The sequence below is a fragment of the Xylocopa sonorina genome, chromosome 17 (genome assembly GCF_050948175.1).
Source record: "Xylocopa sonorina isolate GNS202 chromosome 17, iyXylSono1_principal, whole genome shotgun sequence".
Lineage (NCBI taxonomy): Eukaryota > Metazoa > Arthropoda > Insecta > Hymenoptera > Apidae > Xylocopa > Xylocopa sonorina.
In genome coordinates this window covers 4,433,062-4,455,104 of record NC_135209.1, presented here as the reverse complement: position 1 = coordinate 4,455,104, position 22,043 = coordinate 4,433,062, and the positions used below count along the sequence as shown (strand labels likewise).

The 22,043-nt window shown below is 43.2% G+C and overlaps 1 protein-coding gene across 1 annotated transcript in view; it reads left to right on the top strand.

Moving 5' to 3' along the window:
* Positions 1-17,509, top strand: part of LOC143431310 (uncharacterized) — a 37,145-nt gene extending 19,636 nt beyond the window's left edge. The window contains exons 2-6 of the mRNA XM_076907939.1: positions 2,388-2,520; positions 7,771-7,913; positions 10,630-10,768; positions 16,461-16,575; positions 17,223-17,509. Coding sequence (XP_076764054.1) covers positions 2,388-2,520; positions 7,771-7,913; positions 10,630-10,768; positions 16,461-16,575; positions 17,223-17,339 — 647 coding nt within the window. The 3' untranslated portion in view covers positions 17,340-17,509. The remainder of the gene's footprint in view (positions 1-2,387; positions 2,521-7,770; positions 7,914-10,629; positions 10,769-16,460; positions 16,576-17,222) is intronic.
* Positions 17,510-22,043: the final 4,534 nt, after the last annotated feature.

The following is a 22,043-nucleotide window of genomic DNA, read 5'->3' as shown; positions in this document are numbered from 1 at the left end:
TCGATCGCTGATTGCCCCGATAAAGTTTTCCCAAACTGGTTTCGCAAATGGGACGCGTCGAGGAAAAATTCGGTGGTTTCGGATACAAAACACAGGAAACGCATTTCAGCGCCGGTTAATGATGACGAATGAGCGTGGTTATTATCATGGGGTGTACACCCGGTGGGTCAACGACGGGCAAAAAACCATTCGTTCAAATTAAGAAGCTGATTCGGATTTAATGGTGTTTCGTTTAGCTAACGGGAACAGGCGAACACGTTTCTCCGTCCAGCTTTCGCTGGTTTTCTTTCCTTCTTTCATGTTGTTACCATGCAGCAACATCGAGTTTAAATGAAACCGAGACCCGTATTTTACACGCTGCTCCTCGGTTTTGTCTCGTTTCACGTTTACGCCTCTTTTCTCGCGCAGTTCGCGGTTCAAGCTAATTAGAAGTCAACCAAGTTTCGTTTGACTGAAATTTATACGATTTCCATACCAAACACGATACTCTTCATCGGGATATTTATTCAACAGTGAATTGTTTCGTCTTTTATGACCGAATTAATTAATATCGGCGACGTATTATATAATTAGGCTGAATAATAAAATTAAATATACCCGCGTCTATGAAAACGAATGAGCATACTCGACGATACCATTAAAGGGGATTAAATATTACTTTTTCGCGCAACTGGTTAAAATACCACGCGACACGTGACGCAGTGTATTGCAGGTTAAAGTTGACGAACTAATCGTAGCATACATTACGTATTTGATAGCTGTTTTTACAGCGTGTCACCAATTTTATTGACAGTTGCGAGGACACTAGAAATTGAATCATAAAACGAGATAGAAAAACGCTGATTGCAATTTTACCAATTTATTCGTGACATAAAATCTTTCTGTGATTACACGTGCATTCAATTAACAGCTGGGGTGAAATGAGTCGATATTTTTCCTTGGTATTTATTTAACGCAAATCTCCGCGCTCGTAACTCGACGCGAGTGATTTCCCAGGCGTACCAATACCAAGGATAAGTCAGAGGACCTCTCGTCAGTCGCATTACACGCTATCGCGTGTACGTTACACGCGTATAAGCACTCGGACAGGTACGCGTGGGGCTGGTCTGGGCAACGTTAGCTAAATTCTCGTTTCCCTAGGGGCCGTGTTGGCCATGCGTAATCCGCTTTAATCCTGGCAAAAAGACGAGCTGTGGCTCAAGTGGATCAAGCTGGCATTGCTCGGACGCGCAGTGGTACATCCGTACCGACGCCGTTAGTCGACGACTCGATGTACGGGCTAACGTGGATTTATCATCGTTCCAGCGTGCGCACGCTTCCATCGCCGCGACACATTGAACATTTCATTCAATACGTCCAGTCGTTGAGCGATGTGTTTCTATTTTTTTTTCTTCTTTTCTTCTTCGAGAATCCGTAATTTTGAAATCGAAATTTCGTGTCTATAGATTAAACTTCTCTGATTAGAAACGTTCTGAGATAGTTGGAGGTAAAATATTAATTTCTACGATTTGATAATCGCAGCACGTAACCGGTCCCATCGAAGGCAACGCGATTTACTTGCGTCGAGGACATAGAGCGAGGTCAAGATCGAGTTTTCTCGTGTAGCCTTGTCTCCCGAAGAATAATGATAACTTCCACGAGAAATGATGATAGCAGAGATTAGTCGAAAGTGGCACACTCGAGAGAGGATTGAAATCGTTTGAGGGCTCGAAATCCCTTTCGTTTCCTCCCTCTCGTTCTTTTATTTCCATTCATCCGTTTCTCATTATAAATTTTCTGCGATCTCATGTAGACGAAAGTTGAACGCGAAAAAAGTTAATTCAATCTCTCGCATTCCCGATGAAACAGAATTCCAACATCGCGGCACTTGGTGCAAACGTATAATTATTTTATTTCGTTATTCATGATCGCATGAACTCATTGCACGGATTATCACCGCAACGCGAATAAAGGAAACGCAAAAAGTTTACTTATGTATCTTTTTTATTTATCGCATAATTTACTTGATGATCTTTAAAGAAATAATTGTCTTATTCAGTGTCCCACGTGCTTCTTCTAACCGTTTTTGCCGGTTGAGAAACGGAAGAAAAGTTGAGTAACCTGTCGTAGGAATTTTCTCGAGCATCTACGCTCGTTGTTAGAGCAACTGAGGTTTTGCAACTGGCGCGCACAGCCTCCAGTTGAGAGAGGGTTAAACGGAGGTTAATGTAGCAAATCAACGTGTCCACTATTCTGTTCACGTAGCTGTTGACGAAACGCAAACTTCTGGAACGGTGTCTTAAAACAAGGACCACTGCTCGTTCGATCCTCGAGACACTTCTGGTTCTCTTGGCTTCCTCGTTTCGTTCGCATTCCGTCGGTCTACATTATCGCCGTTTCTGTTTCAGTGATTAGCAGTTGTCGCAGTCAGGAGTGCGGGCACGAAAGGCTTGCGAAGTGCGGGAGGCCCCTCGAGAAAATCAGCAGCAACGATTTTACCAGCTTCGTCGTGAACAAGGAGGAACTTCAGAGACTATGCCCGTAAGTTTCTCAGCCGATCATCGCGTGGAATTTAACCTACGATTAATTTGTTCCGAAACAATCTAACTCTCGAACATCGTTCCTCTGGTTCTTAACGTAATTTGGAAGGCGCCATGGGAGAAATCTTGAGCTACAGAGCTTAACATTTCCCTATTCTTGCTCTACGATATCAAGCTTCAGCTTCATTTATTTAAAATTAATTTTTAATTCCCGCTCACTTTGCAAATGGTTGGACAACGTAACCAGCAATACTTCAATCGCTGTTATTCTCGTTACGTAAATTATTTTTACATTTTTATTGCGCCGTTATGTGCGAACCACGATCAGCGTGTACATTTACATATCAACTGCGCGTTCAACGATCTTTAATAAATTGCCAGCGTAGCAGCGCAATTTCGATGGTGTTCGTCTAAACGAAGTCCCGTGTAATCAGCGTTTCTCGATTCGAACACCAGTTATTTCTTGCCCAGTCAGGGAGAATGGCGGAGTCCCTAATCTCGTGGGCCACGGAAAGAAATCGCGGCATAATTTCGTGGGAATTTACGGTCCCCCGGAAGCGGCGCGGCCGCTACTTGGAAAATCACGCGCGCTCGTACGTTGGACCGTTTTATGTACATACACGCGCGCCCGTTATCGTTCCGCTGGCTGATTTGGTCGGCCACCGAAAATTCGCCCCCCGATATTTCTCCTATCGACGGTCTCTCTGCCGCCGTGAACGCGATTTATCCATGCAAAAACCCGGCCGATTTGCCCCGCGAATCTCGCATTCCCCGGCCTTAGTCATCTGCGACGGTGGAAGTCGCACGTTCGATAGCACGCTCAACTGATCCTATTCAAAATGAACATCCGTGACTGCTGGTGAAGGGTTTTTGCACGAAATGCCCTGGTATAATATCTCTACCCACCGGTGGTGCGGTATTTACGCTGGTGTTTGTGAGTCATCGGTGTTGGTGCTTGTCAAATTTGGACGAAGGTCCAAATTTCGGGTGTTAGGAGAACAGATACGTTACTTTAGGAGTGTTTTAAAGCTACCAGATGTGAGCAGTCCATTTTGGAAAGTTATAGTTCCTCATTTTGTAACTCGTTAGCTATTCTTTTAAGGGCAGAGTCAGCTGTGCGAGCGAAACACATCCCAGTACTTGTCTTTTGGTCAAAGGGTGCAAAAATTAAAAGTAGAAAAGCTGAATGGTTTAACGAGCTCTAACCTTTTGTACCTTTACTTACCCTCCATATGGAACGGTGCGCCTGTAACTGCGCTCTCTAACGAACGAAGCCGTGTAATTTTTATCTGGGCAAAATCAACTCCTCCCTTTATTCCGCGGAAAATTCGAAACGCCTGTGGAATCGTACACGGGTAAATTTACACGTGTAAAAAAGATTTTTAAATGAACCGTATAGAAAAAAAGTGCATTCGATTAATTATTTTCGTGGAATCGTGTTTAGTTTAAGCGAGAGAATTTCTCCTCGTATCTTTTTATTAAAATGTAGAGAATATAATTGTATAGAATTAAATGTCACGGAATAATTGTTTTCTTTCCAAGGTATCATTTTTCTCTGTGATGTGCAATAGTACATAGGCTATTGAAACAGTTTTTTTAATTAAAAATAGAGTTCCATTTCAAACGAATTGCTGTCCCATAAAAATAAGTTCACGTAAATTCTCTAAAAATAATTTCAAATTAATTTTCATGCTACTTTATTTTCGTATTGTATGAAAGATTTGATATTAAAAAATACGTACATGGTATAAAAAATATTTACCATCGCAGCAACGAGTTATTAGTGGAATTAAACATCAATGGATTGACTTTCGTTTCAAAAAATATCTCCAGGCACTACACTGTTATTGAATTTTTATTGAAACATTTATCGCGGCGTATCTGCGGGTGAATTTTATCCAAATAAACGACCGTTAAAACGTCGGATAAATGATCGTTCGAATTTAAATGTTATTTTCCTTTGTTTCGTAAAAATTACAATCATCTCCTACCTTTTGTACGAAGTTTGTTATTTTGCACGCGATACAACGTTTTCAAAAATCCTACATCAATGAATCGAACGAAATCATCGATACGCGTTCATAGAATGTCTGAAATTTCGAAAATACTTACTTGCAACTAATTTATGGAGTTCTACTTAGTCGTAGTCGAGGGAGGGAAATTATTCTCGCAGAGGGTGGAGGCTGATCATGAAACTTCTAAAAAATTAACTAGAAACTCTTAAGGGGCTATTTAAAACTCCCAAGAAATCTGGAGAGCCTGTCTTTGGAAGTTTCAGCAAATTAGCAGACCGTCTTATTAGAATTCTCTTTCAATCTCCGAAACTCGTTCTCCAAATAGCTCGATAGAAAACAACGAGAGAAAAAAATCGACGCACGTGGATCGATTAATTCGAATAATCGCACATTCATAAAATCCAGAACGGGTCGAACTCGAATATGAAAATGCTACTGGACTATAAACTGATTTGATGAATATCATAGCGAGCGCGCGAGTCGCTTTAATAAACGTACAACGTAATAACGAAACTTCTCTGAAAACGGTTGTAGTTCAAACATTTCGTGAAACAACAATGAAAGTTCCACGAACCACGCGCTGTTCCACGGCTGCAGGACTTGCCAGCGAGAGGGTCGCGCGCGGTTAAATTTTATTCTCATCGAAGCTCAATCTGGTCTCTCTGGGGGGTTGGGCGCGGTGATTCGTGCGATGATCTTAAATTCTGCAAGCTTTGACTCCTGTACGCGCTGCCGTTCCGCGTTTTCTTCAATTTCTCTCGAGCCGTGAAATTGAAATTGAAATCTGAAATTTAAATGCACCACCCCCCTCGACTAGGGCGAAGGGGATATCCTGTGAGCGTCGCGGCAGGTTAAAGGAAATAAAAGGGAAACTGTCGAGATCGCTCCAACAAGCAACAGCAAGATAATTGCTTCCCTGGCGAGTGAAGACGTCCCCGTTTCCGTTATTGGAATTCTTCCTCCTTTTTTCTTCCTCCAGCGCTCCCAGTATCGATGTTAATGGAATTGTCACGTCGCGTAGAAACTGGGCGCACCCACTAGCGCGTCCACGAATTATTTCGATAGCAATTAGGTTCGACGCTTATTCAGTCGCTCGTTCCACGAGTTTGTTTAAACATTCGCGGATTCATGCTCTGCAATTATCGCGACGAGGGTTTGTCAAACTTTAATTACTCGTCGACTGGAACATCGAAACTTTCACTCTGTCTTTCGTTCTAATATTCTTGTCGCAGTTTATATACCACTCTCGTTATTTTGTTTCTAATTATCCCGCCGTTCGTTAGTGATTAAATATTTAGGGGAGATTAAGTTGCGCAAGTGGAAACAAACATGCAATTTAAAGTTCGCAGTCGGTGTACAACATTTTACTTGGAACGAGAAGCGAGGCTGTTAATGTTGATCGTTATTAAAAAGTTCTTTTGCCCTTTTGCCCTCTTGCCGGGTATTCCCTTAATTAAGAATAAGAAAAAGCGCCTCTCGTATTAAGAAAATCCTCTTAGGTACTTACCACTCTTCAGGCCAGCGCTATCTCTTATTGTTCTTATTAAACAACTTTTATTTTTCCCTCTCTTTACGGAGAACAGGCTCTGCGAAGCGTGATTAACTGAATCGTATTCAATGTTTGTTTAAGCCACTGTAATGTTCGCGAACATTTATAAAAGGGAGTGTTGTCGCGAGAACTGTTAGAACGACAACGATAATGAAGTTGTACTTTATTGGTAATGAACGTTCTCTTCAGGGGCGAAGTGTTTTGTAGGGTAATACGATTTATTTATCCATCTTTTACTTCATAATTCCATTAAATTATTTATATCTTCACCAGCATCCGCGAGTTCCCTTAAATTAGCCGTTCCATCACGAGACGTCGATACCAGGAGTCGAAACGTAGAAAAATTCTTGGCCCTGTGTACTCGATTACAATTAGCTTCCGTCGAAACTGCGGAAGTCGCGGGCGAACCCTCTTACGGGACATTCTTTCCACCAGGAACTGACGAAATTGCTCTCATCGGTACGAAACGTTCTTCGTTCTTCTTCCCAACCGTCCTCGCCGTCGTCCAGAATAATTTGTATCCCCTTATTACGAAGCTCGTTGAAACGAATTCGCTGGAATGTGTCCGACGTTACGTTAAATCCACTTGGAAGGCTCGTTGCTGGCATTCGTGACGTGCTCGCTGAATCTTCTCTCCAACGATTGGCTAAAATTTAGAGAGCTGAGGAAAGAAATGATATTCCAATTAGGGATTTGAAATTTTTCATACAAATATGACATTTTTAGTTAATCGAATCCCATACTCGTCCACTCGTATTCAGCAGTGTGCAATGCATCTTCGTTCGTTCTGGATACAGTAGAAACTCGATGGTTGTAGGAAATGGAACTGATGTTCCCGGTTTCGAGCCTTGGCTATTAAACAAGATAATGAATTGGTGGCATGAGACCTCCAACTTGTAACAGAAAACTACGAGGAAGGCTAATTGTAAGAGTCGCATGGTTCTCTGTCCGTTCTTACCCCCTTCATCCCATTTGCTCGTCCATGGACGAAATGCACCGACAATGCTGCAATGTAGGACAAAGTGTGATGAAAAGAGTAAATGAAAAGTCCACGTATCGTGCCAACACTTCAGTCTTTGCAATAGTCGAATAAAAAAGAGACACCCTCGCACTGCGAATATACGAGTATTATATTGAATAGTGGAGAGTAAAGTTAGAGAAATAAGCTGGCTTGGCAATTATTAGAATATCATGTGAACATCACTGTTCTTTTTATTAACACTCAGCTAAGCAGTGAACATTTTTTTATTAAGAAGCAACGAACTGGAACAGCAATAAACTTTTTCATTGTCAGATCATAACCCTGCATAAGAGCAAGTACCATTATGCTAGTGGAAATTTATGCAACTATATATTTTAGCGAATTACACTTCTTCATCTTACGGATCAGATAGTTATGTAGATTGAATTATTTGAGAAATATTGCACACGTATTTTTTTTTTTACGACTGTTTGGTATGGCGCGCGTGTATGCAGATATACATTGATTAAACGCAATTGTGCAGATTTTCTACGCGTTATACGAATGTATATTTATCAAATTTATTTTGCATACACTTTGCATACATCTCCCGCGCTCGCTCTGCATATTCGCTCGCGCGCCACGACTGCATAAACTTCCGCAGTCTAGTTATTACCATTACAGCTCTGTGGTCTCTCACCAAGGATTTTTTCTCGTTTCTTGCAGAGACTTCGAGGCGGGAATAAAATGCATCCAGACGTACACCTTCGACTGTATGCAGGAGAAACAAAGGGAGCACTTCAACTCGCTGTACGCGGGCACCAACAAGGTGATCATGGAGTTGTGTCAAGACGGCCCTTATCAGGACGGTAAGTTGATGACTACTTTAGCTCGTTGCTATATCACAATAATGCAATTAACGGGTGGCTCGTGTCTGAATGAATGGTCGCTGAAAAGCGAATTGAACTCGAGAGTTATGCTAACTAGAGACAGAGAGAGAGAGCTGCCTGGCGAAATTGTATACATCGAGTGGATAAAATTCGATTTAATCGTTCGTTAATGGATTTCTTGTTAGATTCGACTTGATCGAGTAACGCTAGTTTTACAGCAGCACAGCGTGTTAAAGTTCGAATCGTCAATCGCGTATATTAGAGACGTCTCGAATTGTCGAGACTTGAATGGACGCAGTCTCGATGCTCCTGCAATTTCGAGAGTACAGAATGCGTTATTGAGGTGAATACCACCACAGCAGACGTCTGTTCCTTAACCCATCGATATCTCGAAATCTGCTTCTGAACTGATTCTGAAGATCATCTGGAATGCCTTTGAGTTATCTAACGTGGAATTCGAAGCACCAGCGGAGCAAGTTAAGCTCGTCCTTTCTTCCCGTTATTGTGATTCATTGTTACATCTTTAATTGCTGGGAATTCGAATGGAAATTTCGATCCTCTCGAGCGTTGTATCCTCCATTCACCCGCAAACATTCGAGCTTTATACATAATATCAGCTCGATTCTACGTTCGAGCGACGACTAACCCCTCGTTTGTCATGCCAGGAGAAATTGCTGATCGTTCTTGGATGCCACGCTCGAATAGATTTTCGATATTCGCGTAATCTCGGGAGTGCCGGGTGCATTGTCGATCGTAATGGCCGGTGGATCTTGACTGGGCGCTGATTATACGCTGGTTCACGGACGCATCGAGAAGTTCCCCCGCGTAATAATTACAGAATGCACCTTTCACGAGATTTCAATGCGAACGGGGAGACAGGCACGTTTGAAACGGGCCGGTTCTGTTCAATTTTACGCGGTACTCCAGTCCCACGGGCTTTATAGAATTTTCATGTTTTCGTTTCCGCCGGCGTTTCCTTCATTTTCTCCCATTTCAACCGAGCGGACAGCACTTGGCATCGCGGAAAATGGAATAACGCACCCTTGCGAGTGACGTTCATTTATTTGCTCAATTACACAGAGGTTTGCCTGAATCCTGGAACAATCGCTGGGAACGTGCAGACACGCTCTGTTTAAGGTTGGACGCGGGGTCAGGTAATTTTCAAGACTCTCATCGTATCGTCGACGTTTACCCTCAAATTCACGGGATCATCGACTATTTTTCTTTCCTCGTTTATCTCTGATTTATCTAAAAGCTCGTTGGAGCGTTTCGGATTTCTTACATTTTCTAAGTAGATTGACGCTTGAGAATTTATATATCACACGAGGGATCAAAGGATCAAATTAAATAGCTTGGTAACTATCTATGCTAGGTGATTTTTAATTCCCTTCAGAGGCCAGATTTATTCTCTGAAACGAGCGAAGATTATACAGTGCGAGTTCAGTTTGCTATCTCTAGAATTTTTCTACGAGATGACGAAGGGATTACTCGAAGTGCGATGCCCTGAAAGTTTCCCTGCGAAGTCCAGCGCGGTGCTCATAAAAATCAACAGCGCACGATGTCTTACGGTTCCATTTTTCGAAGCTGTAGACACGCGCGCTCCTCCGTGACGGAAGCAATTCCTTGTTCAAATGAAAGGGCGTGGAACGGAGTTCCACCGTGACGTTGTTGTTCGCGAACAATCCACGAATTGAAACACGTTAAATACGGTCCCAGTCCCGAAGGCACGAAACACGTTATTGCGTCGAAGTGGCCATTGAGCTGCGTTGGCTCGCGTGGTTTGGCCGATCTGTACCGCGCTGCCTGGAAATCGGTTACGCGATTAGCGCCTCGTTAAGAGCAATGCCGGCTACGCGACCCGTAATGAGCCCGATTATCGACCTCAAGCGGACAACTTCGCTCGACAATCCCATATTTCCTCTGCTGCAACGCGCGAGCAACTTTTACACCGCGAGACGTTCGAAGTTTTGGATTTCCTAGTAAAATTGTTGTTCATTTCAAATCAATCCATCCTTAGCTTAGGAATTTTTTCAAAATTCTACAGTTTCATTATGCTTGCAATTATCGTACAGCAAAATTCCTATTAGCCTTGACGTATTTTGCACCGTTGAAAATTTAGGCATTTTGGTTAGAATAAAATTTGCATAATTATAATTAGCAACTCAAATGAATGGGTTTCCTGGATGATAAATACTGGAACTTAGTGTTGGTAGCTCGAGCGATTCATTTTTACCGTCGAGACGAGCTGAAAAAGTAAACCAACCGATCGGCCAAAATCGATGCGACCGAACGAGAGGAGTGTTCGTAGTTTTTCACGTTTCTTCTAGGTCAATATTGACAATCGACTTGAGGAATGGCGGTCCGTTTGATTTACCTCCGATCACGGTCCTGTTATTTACATTGTTATATTTGTTCTTCTTTCCGCCCGATTTAAGGCAGGAAATTAATAATATGCCGATGTACAAACGGTAGAATGGTTGTTTGTAGATACGTTCGAGATAAACAGACTTTATTGGGTAGACATGATCGATATCTTATTGCCAATATTCGCCAATATGTCGTATTTTCTAAGCTCAGAAGGGACAGAGAAAGATGACAGAAAATTTTCTTCCATATTCGTGCGGTGTAACATTTTCAATTCTCGTGCCCTCGCCGCAGCGACTTGAACCACCGTCTTTTTCCTGTCTGTTTACAGAATTTTTACGTCATACGCAGTGCATGCAGAAGGCGCAGCCAGAGTACGAGCTCTGCTACAAGAAATACCAGAAAACCACCCAGGAGATCGAAAGGAAAAATCACACGAGCGTGGACGGAACCCTAAAGCCGCTGTGCTGGTGAGTGAATTTTGAATCCCCTTTTGATCGTATTTCCACTCGTACGGCAACGTAATTGTTTCCTCCTTTTTTGTTTTTATAAAAACTTCATTCAGTAACTGTATCTTATGTTAGATTGCATATATTTCGATTAGTTTTGCATACGTGAGATAGAGCTGAACAAACGGAGTCCGATTTCGAGATACTCTTATTTTTCTGTAATCGAGAATATTTGAGAATTTTATATTTTCAATCGCAATTAATGCTGATGCAATAGCACCGAACATGCTGCCGCATAAGTTATATTACAGAGTAGCCTTGACTTTTGTTAACGTCTCGTCCACATCCGCTGGATTAATTTCCACGCCATGTTGCACACTCTCGACATTTAAATAACGACTATTATACCTGCGGTACAAAAAACGCCACTGCATTACGTGTCACTTTTTCCCCGCCTTTAAGGTCACGAGGTTTAATGACAATTCAGTTAACTAGGCCGTCTATAAGCATTCTTGTCTGCGATCTTGCAAAAGACATCGATTGATGTTCCTTTCGCAGTTTCTATTCGGGTCAGAGTTCGCGAAAGTTAATTAAAGAGATGATCTAATCTATCTTCATTTGAAAATTAGATAAAGCAACACGTGCCTCTTTCCTCTCGAATATCATCTCGCTGTGAAATAACGAAATTTCGCAAAAATACAGCGAAACATTGAGACGGTCCTTGTGTCGCGTAGCGAAAATTCGGTTAACGGTAATTTTAACAGCGCCAGCTGCTTTTGAACGAATTATGAAACAAGGATCGAAGACACAGGACCGAGGCGGCTTGAAAGCATTCCCTTTGAACGAGTTATACCCGTTAAGCACATTAAACGCAATAGGACGTGCACAGAAAGATTTAATGTTAAAAGAGTCATGCACGGCGGAGGATGCAATTGAATTTGCGCGATAAGAGCGTTAAGGGAGCGCCGTGTTCAGACGCGCCTTGATGTGTTTGAAATCCTTTTTTCCTCTTGTGCGCTCAGCCTTTACCACTTTCGCTCTTCTCGCTTTCCTCGCTCCCCTCCCCTCTCTATCGCCATTTTCCCCTTTACGCCAACTATTTTCTCCATTTTTCCCCCCTTTTTGTTTCCGTTTACTCACCTCTTCCTATACTCGGACGAAGACCCGACCGTTTCATTTTCTTCTTGTCTCGCATCCTTTTTGCCTTTTCATTCGACTTTGTTATTTGTGTGTGCTCGCAATTTACCGTCTCTGCGGTTTTCACGTCTCTCGCGTGCTCCCTGTTTACTCCGTTTCCTTTCTTTGCACCCCTCGATTCTTCTTTTCCCTTTATTCGATCTGTACGGTAACAATTTACTCGCTGGTTCTTGCGCTCCGCTTAATCGTTGCTATTTTTATGGATATCGATACGGTTACGTTTTCAGTTTAAATCCTTTTTGTTTTAATTGATATTGATGGTTATATTTCTAGCTTCCTTTTTCTTTTTTTTTTTTTGTAACGGATACTAATGGATTTCCACATTTTCATGCACGCCAGTTATCCGTTTTTTGTTTCACGAAATTTTCGTCTCTAGTTTCCATTTTTGTTTTCCTTTTTTTACCTTTATGTTTCTATTTGCACCGTGTGTCCCTTGTTTTCCTCTATTCACGGTTTTTTCTTTCCTTTCCAGTCATTTACCGCTTCGAACTTTTTGCCAATTTTTTTTTGTCTTTCGGTACAGTTATCTTTCAGTTACAAACGTGCATATTAATGTCTGATTCTTTGTATCGAAAGAAAAGTTTGCTCGATCCGAAGAAATGTTTCTCTTTTCCCGATAACACTGAAGTGGTTCAGTTTTGCAGAAAGTTTGATCGAACCATCGATATGTTCTTTCTCGTTGGAAATTCCCCCCTTTTGTTTCCACTTGCAACTTTCCATCGGGCTTCTCGTTCACCTGTCCTGCTCCCATGAACCCTTTTCTGTTTCTGTCAACACCCTCGCGCGACTTTTTCCAACGAATGATGCACAATTTCAAAAGCTGCAACAGACCGTGGCAGAGATAAGCTAATGACGTTAACGTACCATGTACAGGCATCCACGTGAAAAGCTTCCCTCCCTTGTGTTTACGCGGCTCCGTCGGAAAGGAAACGAGGAAAAAAACCGTACAAACGCGATGAAAAGCGTAGTCGCGAACACGTAACTACAATGCGAACGCGTATCGAACGTTACGTATCCTTCTTTCTTTTTTTTCTTCGCTTGTAATTGTACTCCTCTCATTGTTAATATCGACGAGGGGAAAATTATTCTTCGATTCGATTATTACACCACTTCGATTATCGTATCATTCGTTTCAACAGTCTTGTTCCGTGCTGTGTTTTTTTTTTTAATTATTCTAATTTCCTTTCTGCACCGTGCTAGGCTCAAACGCGGAAATAGCCGCTCCATAACCTGCAAAGCGTAATAAAGCTCTCGTGTTCTGCTCTCTTGAAACGGCTGATTTCGAAATGATTTTTATTAACGCGGAGTAGAGCGAAATAATATTTAATATTTTCCAATTTCGAGGCACGGCGAACGTGTTTCGCTCGTTCAGGTTTTAATCTCCTCGGATCGGGCCGCATAAGCGTAATTTCTTTTTTCCTTTTTCCAATATAGATTGGTTAAATGAGATTGAAATATGTTTCTGAAATAACCGTGTATCGATCGTGCATCGAGAAATTAATTTTTATTTGAATAATCGTGAAAGCTAGCCTCACGGTAAATAACACGCCAGTACTAAAATATATTCGCGTGCACGGAGGAACGCGAGGGGAGCCCGCGAATTTATTACCAAATAGATCAGAACTTTTCCCGTCGCGTATTGCATTATTAAACAATAGAATCCCCCCCTGTTCAATCTGTTACACGTTGATAAACGACTATCGCCGGCATTCTGAAACTCTGCGATAGGAAGTTTTATTCCAGGAGATGGAATTACGCGTGTCTCATTGTGACATCGATTTATGGCACCGCGGACGCCTAATGTATTATAGCGACGTAGTAAATCCATCTTCGAATCAGTACTAGCTACCGTCACTGGTAGAAACGTTTCCCTTGCTTCCAAACTTTAATCCTTTTATCGATCTAACGCTGCCTTCGTGTTCGTTCACGAGAATCGCTCGAACTTCCACCAATACGCGCAATAATAAAGTATATTTACATCCAACTGTGTTACCAAACATCTCTGAGAATAAAACAAAAAACTTGGTCAGAAAAAAACCCCTCCAATAGATAGAGAAAATCACACGAATGATAGCAGTTTTTGTTTCATCTCGATATCTCAATTCGTTGCTGAGATATAAGGGCTGAAAGTTTCCCCATTGACGGCGGCGCGCAAGATGGCCGCCGCGGTTTATGAATGAACTTGACCCAGTTTTTTTCCAGGAAGTGCGTACGCACTAATAGTAATAGTAAAAATCCGTCTGGCAGCTGTCTGGCACTGACCAGACCACGTGTCAGCTGATTGAGGTAGGTCAGTGTGTCTGGGAGCGAGCGAGAGGTCCGAGTCCTCCCGACGAGGACAGAGATAGTAACCGATTAAAAATTACCTTCCTCTTCACACGACGATATCTCGGGAACCGGAAGTCAGATCGGGATGATTCAAAGACTAGTTTCAAGGGGAGGGTTCCCAGCTTCCAACGAGCCCAATTTTGTTAAGTAGAAATTGTTATCTTCGGAGATACAGCGTTTCAAATTTTTTATAATTTTAATACGGGTCAATCGGGGTTTTACATAGCTTTTTCTCGAAAATTTTTAGGTTTTTTCATGGTTAAATTGTATAAAACATTGAGAATCAATGTCTATTTACTAGATAAATATGTAAAATGAAGGAACAATATGTTTTTTATAAATATTGTCTTCGGAAAGGAAATTATAAGGAATTTGAAAGACGCATTAGCTGAAGTTTCTCAAATGCTTTTGCTAGTCGTATTTGTATGAATAAGTTTTTGAATTATATGAATGAAATTTTCAAAATACAGTTCTACCTATTGTTAATTGTTATAATAAATATTAGTTTCCGCTTTCGATTATCAGAATAAAGGATTGCAGTTGAATGTAATACTCGTATGCGTAAACCAGTAAAATCGCAGTTTCAGAGAGATATTTTTCATTAACGAAGTAGGTCGAAGAATATTTAACTATGGAATTTTTCATATGGTGCTCAATAATGTACAGGATGGAAGTATCGCGTAGATTGGAGATATTACATCGTATCGTTTTAGCAATTAATATCCTTCTGGTAAAATGTGGAGTTTTGTGCTGTCATGCCGCATTTTTGCAGGGAAAAAGATTCGCGCATCGACGATAAAAATGAAGCAAGAGAGAGAATTCGACGAATCCGTGGCTGAGCTTCTATAAATACGTGTAATTAAAACTCGGATACCGTGCCATCAATTTTTTCCTCATCGATGCGATTTTGACTTTTCATGCGAACGTTTCCTCGCGGAATCATACCTTTTATTTCTTAAAATTCTCGAGTTTAGTAGGTTGCCCAATTTTACAATAATTCTCCAATTATAGCAATTTATCGAATCTAATATATCAATCAAATTTGAAACATTGTATGTTTGAAAATTTTACGCTTTGGAAATTTATCACATTAAGTAGCGTGTACGTCAATCATTCGTGGTTTCACTGTCAAATATATTCCTCAGATTCGGCACTATTCAGTGCTGGATAAGTGCAGTCGCGAAATACGATATTCAACTAGGTTAATTTATCATAATCTACTGAAACTTCTGAAATAAATCATTCCCCTCGACAGCACCTTATCAGCTGATAAATATATCTTACGTCGCCGTTAAGAGTCTCGCGGAAAATTCTCCCGTTCCTTCGAGTCGCGTTTTTATCACTCTATATTCAATACTCTGCTATCATTTGCAGTCAAATTTGCTCGAGTCAATTGAATCTGCAGTGTGACACAAGATACGTTAAACTTTATCTTGCGAATTTCAGTTCCATCGAGAAATGTCAAGTATTCAAGACAGATTTAATATTTGTCTTGTATCTACTTACAGTACAATTGTATGACATTTTAACGAATACATTTTCGCGTCACTGTCGAAACGTGCAATCACGATACGTTCTAGCCGAGGTCGTCGCTGGGCGTAATATAATTTCACAGCCGTCGCGACGGGAGATTGAAAGAAAAACAAAATTGGCCACGTTTGCTAGAATACGGAGCGTGTCAAAGAAACCCTCTCGAAGCAGCCTCCGACTTTGGAGTTTTAATATCCGGAACACTCGCGTCTATCTTGTCCCTGAATCGTACCAGTTAGACGCGAGGATGCTATTTACCAGCTACGTGCGCCATGAAATTACTCTTAATTGCCGATGCATTGACGAGCTTGGAATGCTCGTACGTCGCAGATTGAAGATACAGCGCGATACTAAATTCCCTTTCGAGTGTTCGTCACGTACATTTGTTCAGCTCTATCGACTTAAATTTTCGCGTTATTTCTTCTAGCAGAAATGAACAATTAAATATATCGAAGTACAGCGTAGGTTATTTAAATTTCCCTTGCCACAGAGAAGCGAAAGGAATATTTTCTTCGCGTCGAAAAAGCTTTCGTGAGCTTCTCTCGTGTACATATATATATGTTTACTGTAGAGTACTGTGAAAGCGTTGAGTAAAACTTGAAGTACGGCGCTTTGAATGATTGACACATCTAAAGAAAGTGGTATACGTCTGTTGCAGTGGCTTCAAGGAATTTTTGGAATGCTCGCATCATACGGTTCGCCGGCAATGTGGCGATGACACAGCTCAATTTGCAAAGGACTTCTTTGACAGAATGTCGAGCTCGCTTCTGAGGGTAAATATTTGCCACTTCTGCCTCTGGGGTGACTGCTGTTAGCACAATAAGATACGCCTGGCCGTGTAACGTTGCCAGGGGTCCGCCAACTCGGTTAAAATATGTATCCACCGGCTTCGAACATAGTGCAGAGCACACAGCCGCGTATATTGTTGTAGTGTAACGGTCTTCCTTGATGAAAGCGTAACTTTCATCGATGGAAGTGTCGAGTTTTTCAATTTTCCACCTTCTGGACAACTAGTAAATTTCCATTTACAAATTTTTAGCAAAACTGTAATCATAAATACCCATTTAAGATTTGCAACTTCACCAGATTAGTCGTAAGAACTCTAACCTGATTTTTTAATCTCTTCGGTACGATTTCAACTACAGTTCATCGTTTAATCTTGAAAAATGATCGCCTGAAATTTTCTTCTAAATTTTCCACCTCAAAAACAGAGAATTGTACAGAAGAAATCAATAGTCTCAGCCCAGAAACGTACGACGCGAGGGTGCGCCTAATAACGTATCCCACGTCCCACGAATCGCGATAGAAATCTCGAGCGTGCCTGCACGCGGCATTCTCCGCCCTTACCGAAGAGGTTAAATTGCTCAGGCTGACTTCCTGGACACGGATTAACCGTATACGCGATTCGCGATGATTTCAGGAACACTGCGTGCCGTACACGGAGGAAGTGTGCGCGATCCGCAGCGGCGCGAGCGCGTACAAGGCGCAGTGGTTGGCGGTGTTGGTGCTGGCGGTGCTCGCGAGGTACTTCACGTAAGCGATCCAGGGATGGTACTCGTAGCCGGAAAAAGGGAACGATTTCCGTGCGCCACGAGCGTCGTGCTGAAACCGGGGCCCTCCGTTCGTTCTCCGCTTCTGAGTCGTCAGGATATTATTTTCGTTTTCTGAAACGAACAGCCAAGGAGAGAGAGAGAGAGAGAAGCAGTGAGAGAGGATGAGCTGAAGAAGCACGCAAGCGCGTCGTAGACAGAGGAACGTGGCGCGGAGAATGGGGCGAGGAAAAAGTCGGGAGACTGCTGGAAGTTTCGGTAGAAACAAGATAAACCAAGCCAAGTGCGATCAAAGGCAGGCAAGAAGGAAGTTCTCCCGCCACGTTCTCGGCGCGCGCGATCCTCCTCGCCGCGCTCGTGCGGCAAGCGTTCCTCTTTGACACGGGACGCTTGCGGGGAACAAAGAGGAGAACGTGCTTTCGGACACTGTGACGAGCTTAATCAAGCAATCAGAAGGCACGCGCGGCAGGGTGGACGTGTCTGTCGGACTGCACACGTTGGTTTCATCCGTGCCTCGATACTTTGGGATCGATAGCGCGCAAGTTTGACTAGCGAGCAGACTGGACGAGGAAGTTGACGGAACCGTGAAGAGGACTCGAAGATGTACGAAAGGATCCACAGTTGGGACTCTGGACGTATCAATTCGGTTACGTTGAGATTTTGTCCATCAATTAGCTGTTACAACTGTATACTCGTCATCTGTAGGAAGAATATGAGCTTGAGAGAACGCGTGCCGTGTGGAAGAGGGAACGGAGAGCACGATCACGATCGCTGTCCACGAAGACAGCGTTCATAGACGAGAACATCCGTGAAGGACCGCAATGGTCGATAGAAATTCGAGACGTTCTATTCTGTTTTTACTTTTGTCGAGTGGCATTGCTCTGAAGAAAATGGAGAGAGAGAAATGTTGACCTCACGCGTGTACGTCTTGGGAGGATTAAAAGAAGAGCGTGCGGTCGAGAAGTGTCCAACTGTCAAAAACCGACGCCCAAGAGTGTTCGTGACGCGTGCACGTGCTCGCTGAAAGTGGGCGACACTCCAAGGCTGAAGATGAGATCCTTTTCTTGCGAGGACGTGGCAAGAAAAAGTTTCCTGCGCGATGGTAGAAGGCGAAGGGGACGAGAGAGACAAGGAACGAGCGCGTCCATTGGCGAACGTTCGACGTTTCTGCTTTCGAGGCGAACGTCTGCTGAGTCTCCTCGCTTGGAAAAAGTTTGGGGTACCATGCAAACCTGGATCCCCCTAACGAATATTAGATGCAATTTCTTCGAATGACGCAGGGTTACATAATCGATTCCCGCCCCGGAACTCGAAGACTTCGGAGGAATCCCAATTTCACGAGGGACCTGACGAGCACGCGGGAAATCAAGCGGAAACTGTTCGAGCAAGAAGTGTCGAACCGCGTTCGATCGGTTGGAAAACTAACGACGCGCATCGCTCTTTCAATACCGATATTTTCGACTCCAAAGAAACGCGTTCAATTAACAAATCGTTTCTCCCCCTGATTTTTCTTGTATTTCAATCATTTCAACTTTGTCCCCGTCTGTACTCAAACGATCAACCAACCAACAGACAAGAGGACATAAGAATGAATAACAACCAAACACTGTGAAGTAGAAATATCTCTTATCGAGCTTTTTATCCGCGTCGTATTAAAAACAACGTATAAACGAGCAAACTGAACGAAGAAAAGCTCTACCCAGACTGTGCAACAATACTTTCATCTCGAAATGGGATACAATACATCCACCGATGGATTCTTCGACGATAGAATACCGTGAATGGAGGACACTCGTCGTCGAAGAAGAATAAGGACATTCCAAGGGCCAGCATCCGCGCGAATCGACAGCCGTGAGATACTTGGGTGTCATAGAAAATCGACGAGCCAAGCTGGTATCGTCGCAACGTGTACTTCATCCAAAAGAGACTTCGTTACAACGAGAGCTTCCGTGTACAGAGGCAGAGTGAATCGTTGTGCCATTGAAAGGGCCAAGGTAGAGAGGACGAAGAACAAAGGACGCGTCTGGGCGTATTGAAAAACGTAGAGGAGAAGAGACAGATGGGAGTCCGTTCTACAGTATCGAGGCGCAATTTCTACTTGTTACGAACAGCCAGCTGGAACAGTCGAACGTGACAACAGCGATCAGGCTGGCTCGAATTCCGTTCGTGGGACGCGTTCGAGCGGTGTTTTTCATCGGGACGCAACCACGGGGATACGTCGCGGCGCTGTTTCAGATGCAGAACGTTCCTCTAGTTGCACGATTGCTTATGCAGTCGACACGCCGCCGCGGGTGGCATAATCGAAAGGCGTGAAGGTGACAAGGAACTGATAGTTCGCAATTGCGCGCGGAACTATTTCCATGTAGATGCCCCGAACCTGATCTAAGAAGACCCTCGCTCGTCGTTGGAACATCGACCAGCCTGTTTAATATCCGAGGGAACCTCGCGTCGAGTTGGCCTCCTCACTCGATAGCCCACGATTTCAGCGAACTCTTTCTTCCGTCTTCTGGAGACATCGATTCTGGTCTTCCATGAATACGTTACCAAATCTATTCAAACGCTAGCTCTTCCATCCATAGGTTTCGAAACCTATAAGAGACCAAGCAACTCATAATCACATTGAATCACGTGAAACATGGCTATATTCTTTGAAGAGACAGCTGATACTTTAATTTAAGAGAGGAATAATCGTGAAAGCGCAATAGCTACTTTCATTGACGGCTTCTCAGCGAACTGACTGAGCAAGGTGCACTCGAACGCCTCCGTCTTTATCGTTGGTCCAGAAAATACCGGGTCGAACGAACCGTCGTCGCTTATTCCGTATGCACTCGATCGAGAAGTGGCGCACGGTGGCCCTGGCAAGTGAACTGGAAACGCTGCTGGCGAAAGAACGCGCGCGTTGGAGCTTTCAGCGGCGCTGGAAGAAGACGCTGGCCTGAAGACGTGCTCTGGCTGTCGCTGTAAACACCGAGAGATACCGGTCGGCCCGTTCGAGGGGTCGATCCTCGCGTTGAAAGGGAATTACTTCCAGCATGGTGGCTCGGCAGAAGTTTCATCGGGGGAATGCTGCTGGCCTCTCCCGTCTGACAAGCTTTTGGCCACGCCAGCCAGGCTCTCGAGTCGGTCTGACGAGCCTTTTGGCCTACTCGTCGACGACTGCCTTCTTCGAAGCTCGATTTTCGAGCCAGCCGTGTCTAACTCCGTTACCAATTGAAAGACGTCGTAATTGTAATGTGTGTGTGTGTGTGTCGACGTGAAGCTTGCTTCCGAGGAACTCGTTCGTTTTCAAGCAGTTATATTACTGTACTCGAGTGAGGTATCGAGTTGGACAAGTTTTCTTTGGATATGTATTTCTCGAAGCAATAGTTGCAAAGAGATTTGAACGTTAAATCGAGTACGAGAGACTTGGAGATACGAAGCGAATAGTAGAGGAACGATATGGTTTATTCGCACAGAAGTTCCTGAAGATGTTCATTAGTTGTATAAGTGGTCGATTGGACCATAAACATGAAACAACATTTCTGAGTGTCATTGTTTGTTACGGTACCAAGGAGAACGTAAAAGGAATCTCAATGGCAAGAGAAAACAAGCTCGTCGATAGTGATAATCGACGAGGAGAATGGAGTATCGGTTCTAAAGAGTCTTGCAGACTCTCTCTGTTACCAACTTGGAGTTCGTCCGTCTCGCTAAGACGGAGGAACAGTGGGACACTAATCTCATAGAGGGGATTGCTGGCTGGTTGCTTTAGAGGGTACTTTGTTACACGCCACATTCCTCCGCTGGGGAAAGAATGATAGCGGTTAACAAGATGGGCGAGACTGGTCGAAGCAATCGGTTATCGGATCGATTTCACCGTTCGAACCAATTCTGTGACAAGAAACGGGAGCTTAAGCCGCTGTCGCGTTTGTTTCGTAGGAACGTGTCGCGTTGTTGTTTGGAGACTGACCATTTGGAACTGACGTTTCGCTCGTTCCTAATTAGCTGCGATACCACGATGGTATAGTAATTAAGTGGAACAATGAAATAAAACTTTAGAGAAGCATAGACCAATGGAACAATAGTTAGTTCCAAGTTAGTGGTAGCGTTACAGATGGTCAAAGGTATTGTGTTCTTCGAAAACGTTAGGAATTGTAAAATAGACAGAACGCGTAAATACTGAACAGTTTAATTTTAAACAACACGTACAGCTGCCTCGAAACCTTAAATCACGAAGGGACACGAAGCATCCGCGTACCAATTGCAAAAATTCGAGAAGAAACTCGAGGTTGCTAAAGCTGAAAAAAAAATTGAACACTTTCAATGCAGCCAGGAGCACACGTTGCAAGACCCGTTTAATTTCCAAGGAAATGTCCCGTCCAGTTTTTGAAATTTAAATCAAGAAGAAACACGAGGAGCTGCGCTGAGCCAGTCTCGCGAATTTAGAATTTTTAATGGACGCACAGCTTGCTCGCGTGTACCGTTTAACGTCCCTTCCTTTTCGCCTGGAACTTAAATCAAGGGAAAAAGTGGAACGTACTCGCGAAGCCAGCTGTACGGATCGAAATTTGGGACGAGAGGCGGATCATAGAACGATCGTACATATTCGAGGATGAATTATTCGCAGCAGTCGCTCGTGCGGATTAAAGGACGCTACCAGAAGGAGCGTAGATTGGCATCCTGCGAAGGAAACCGATCGTCCCTCAAATTTCCTC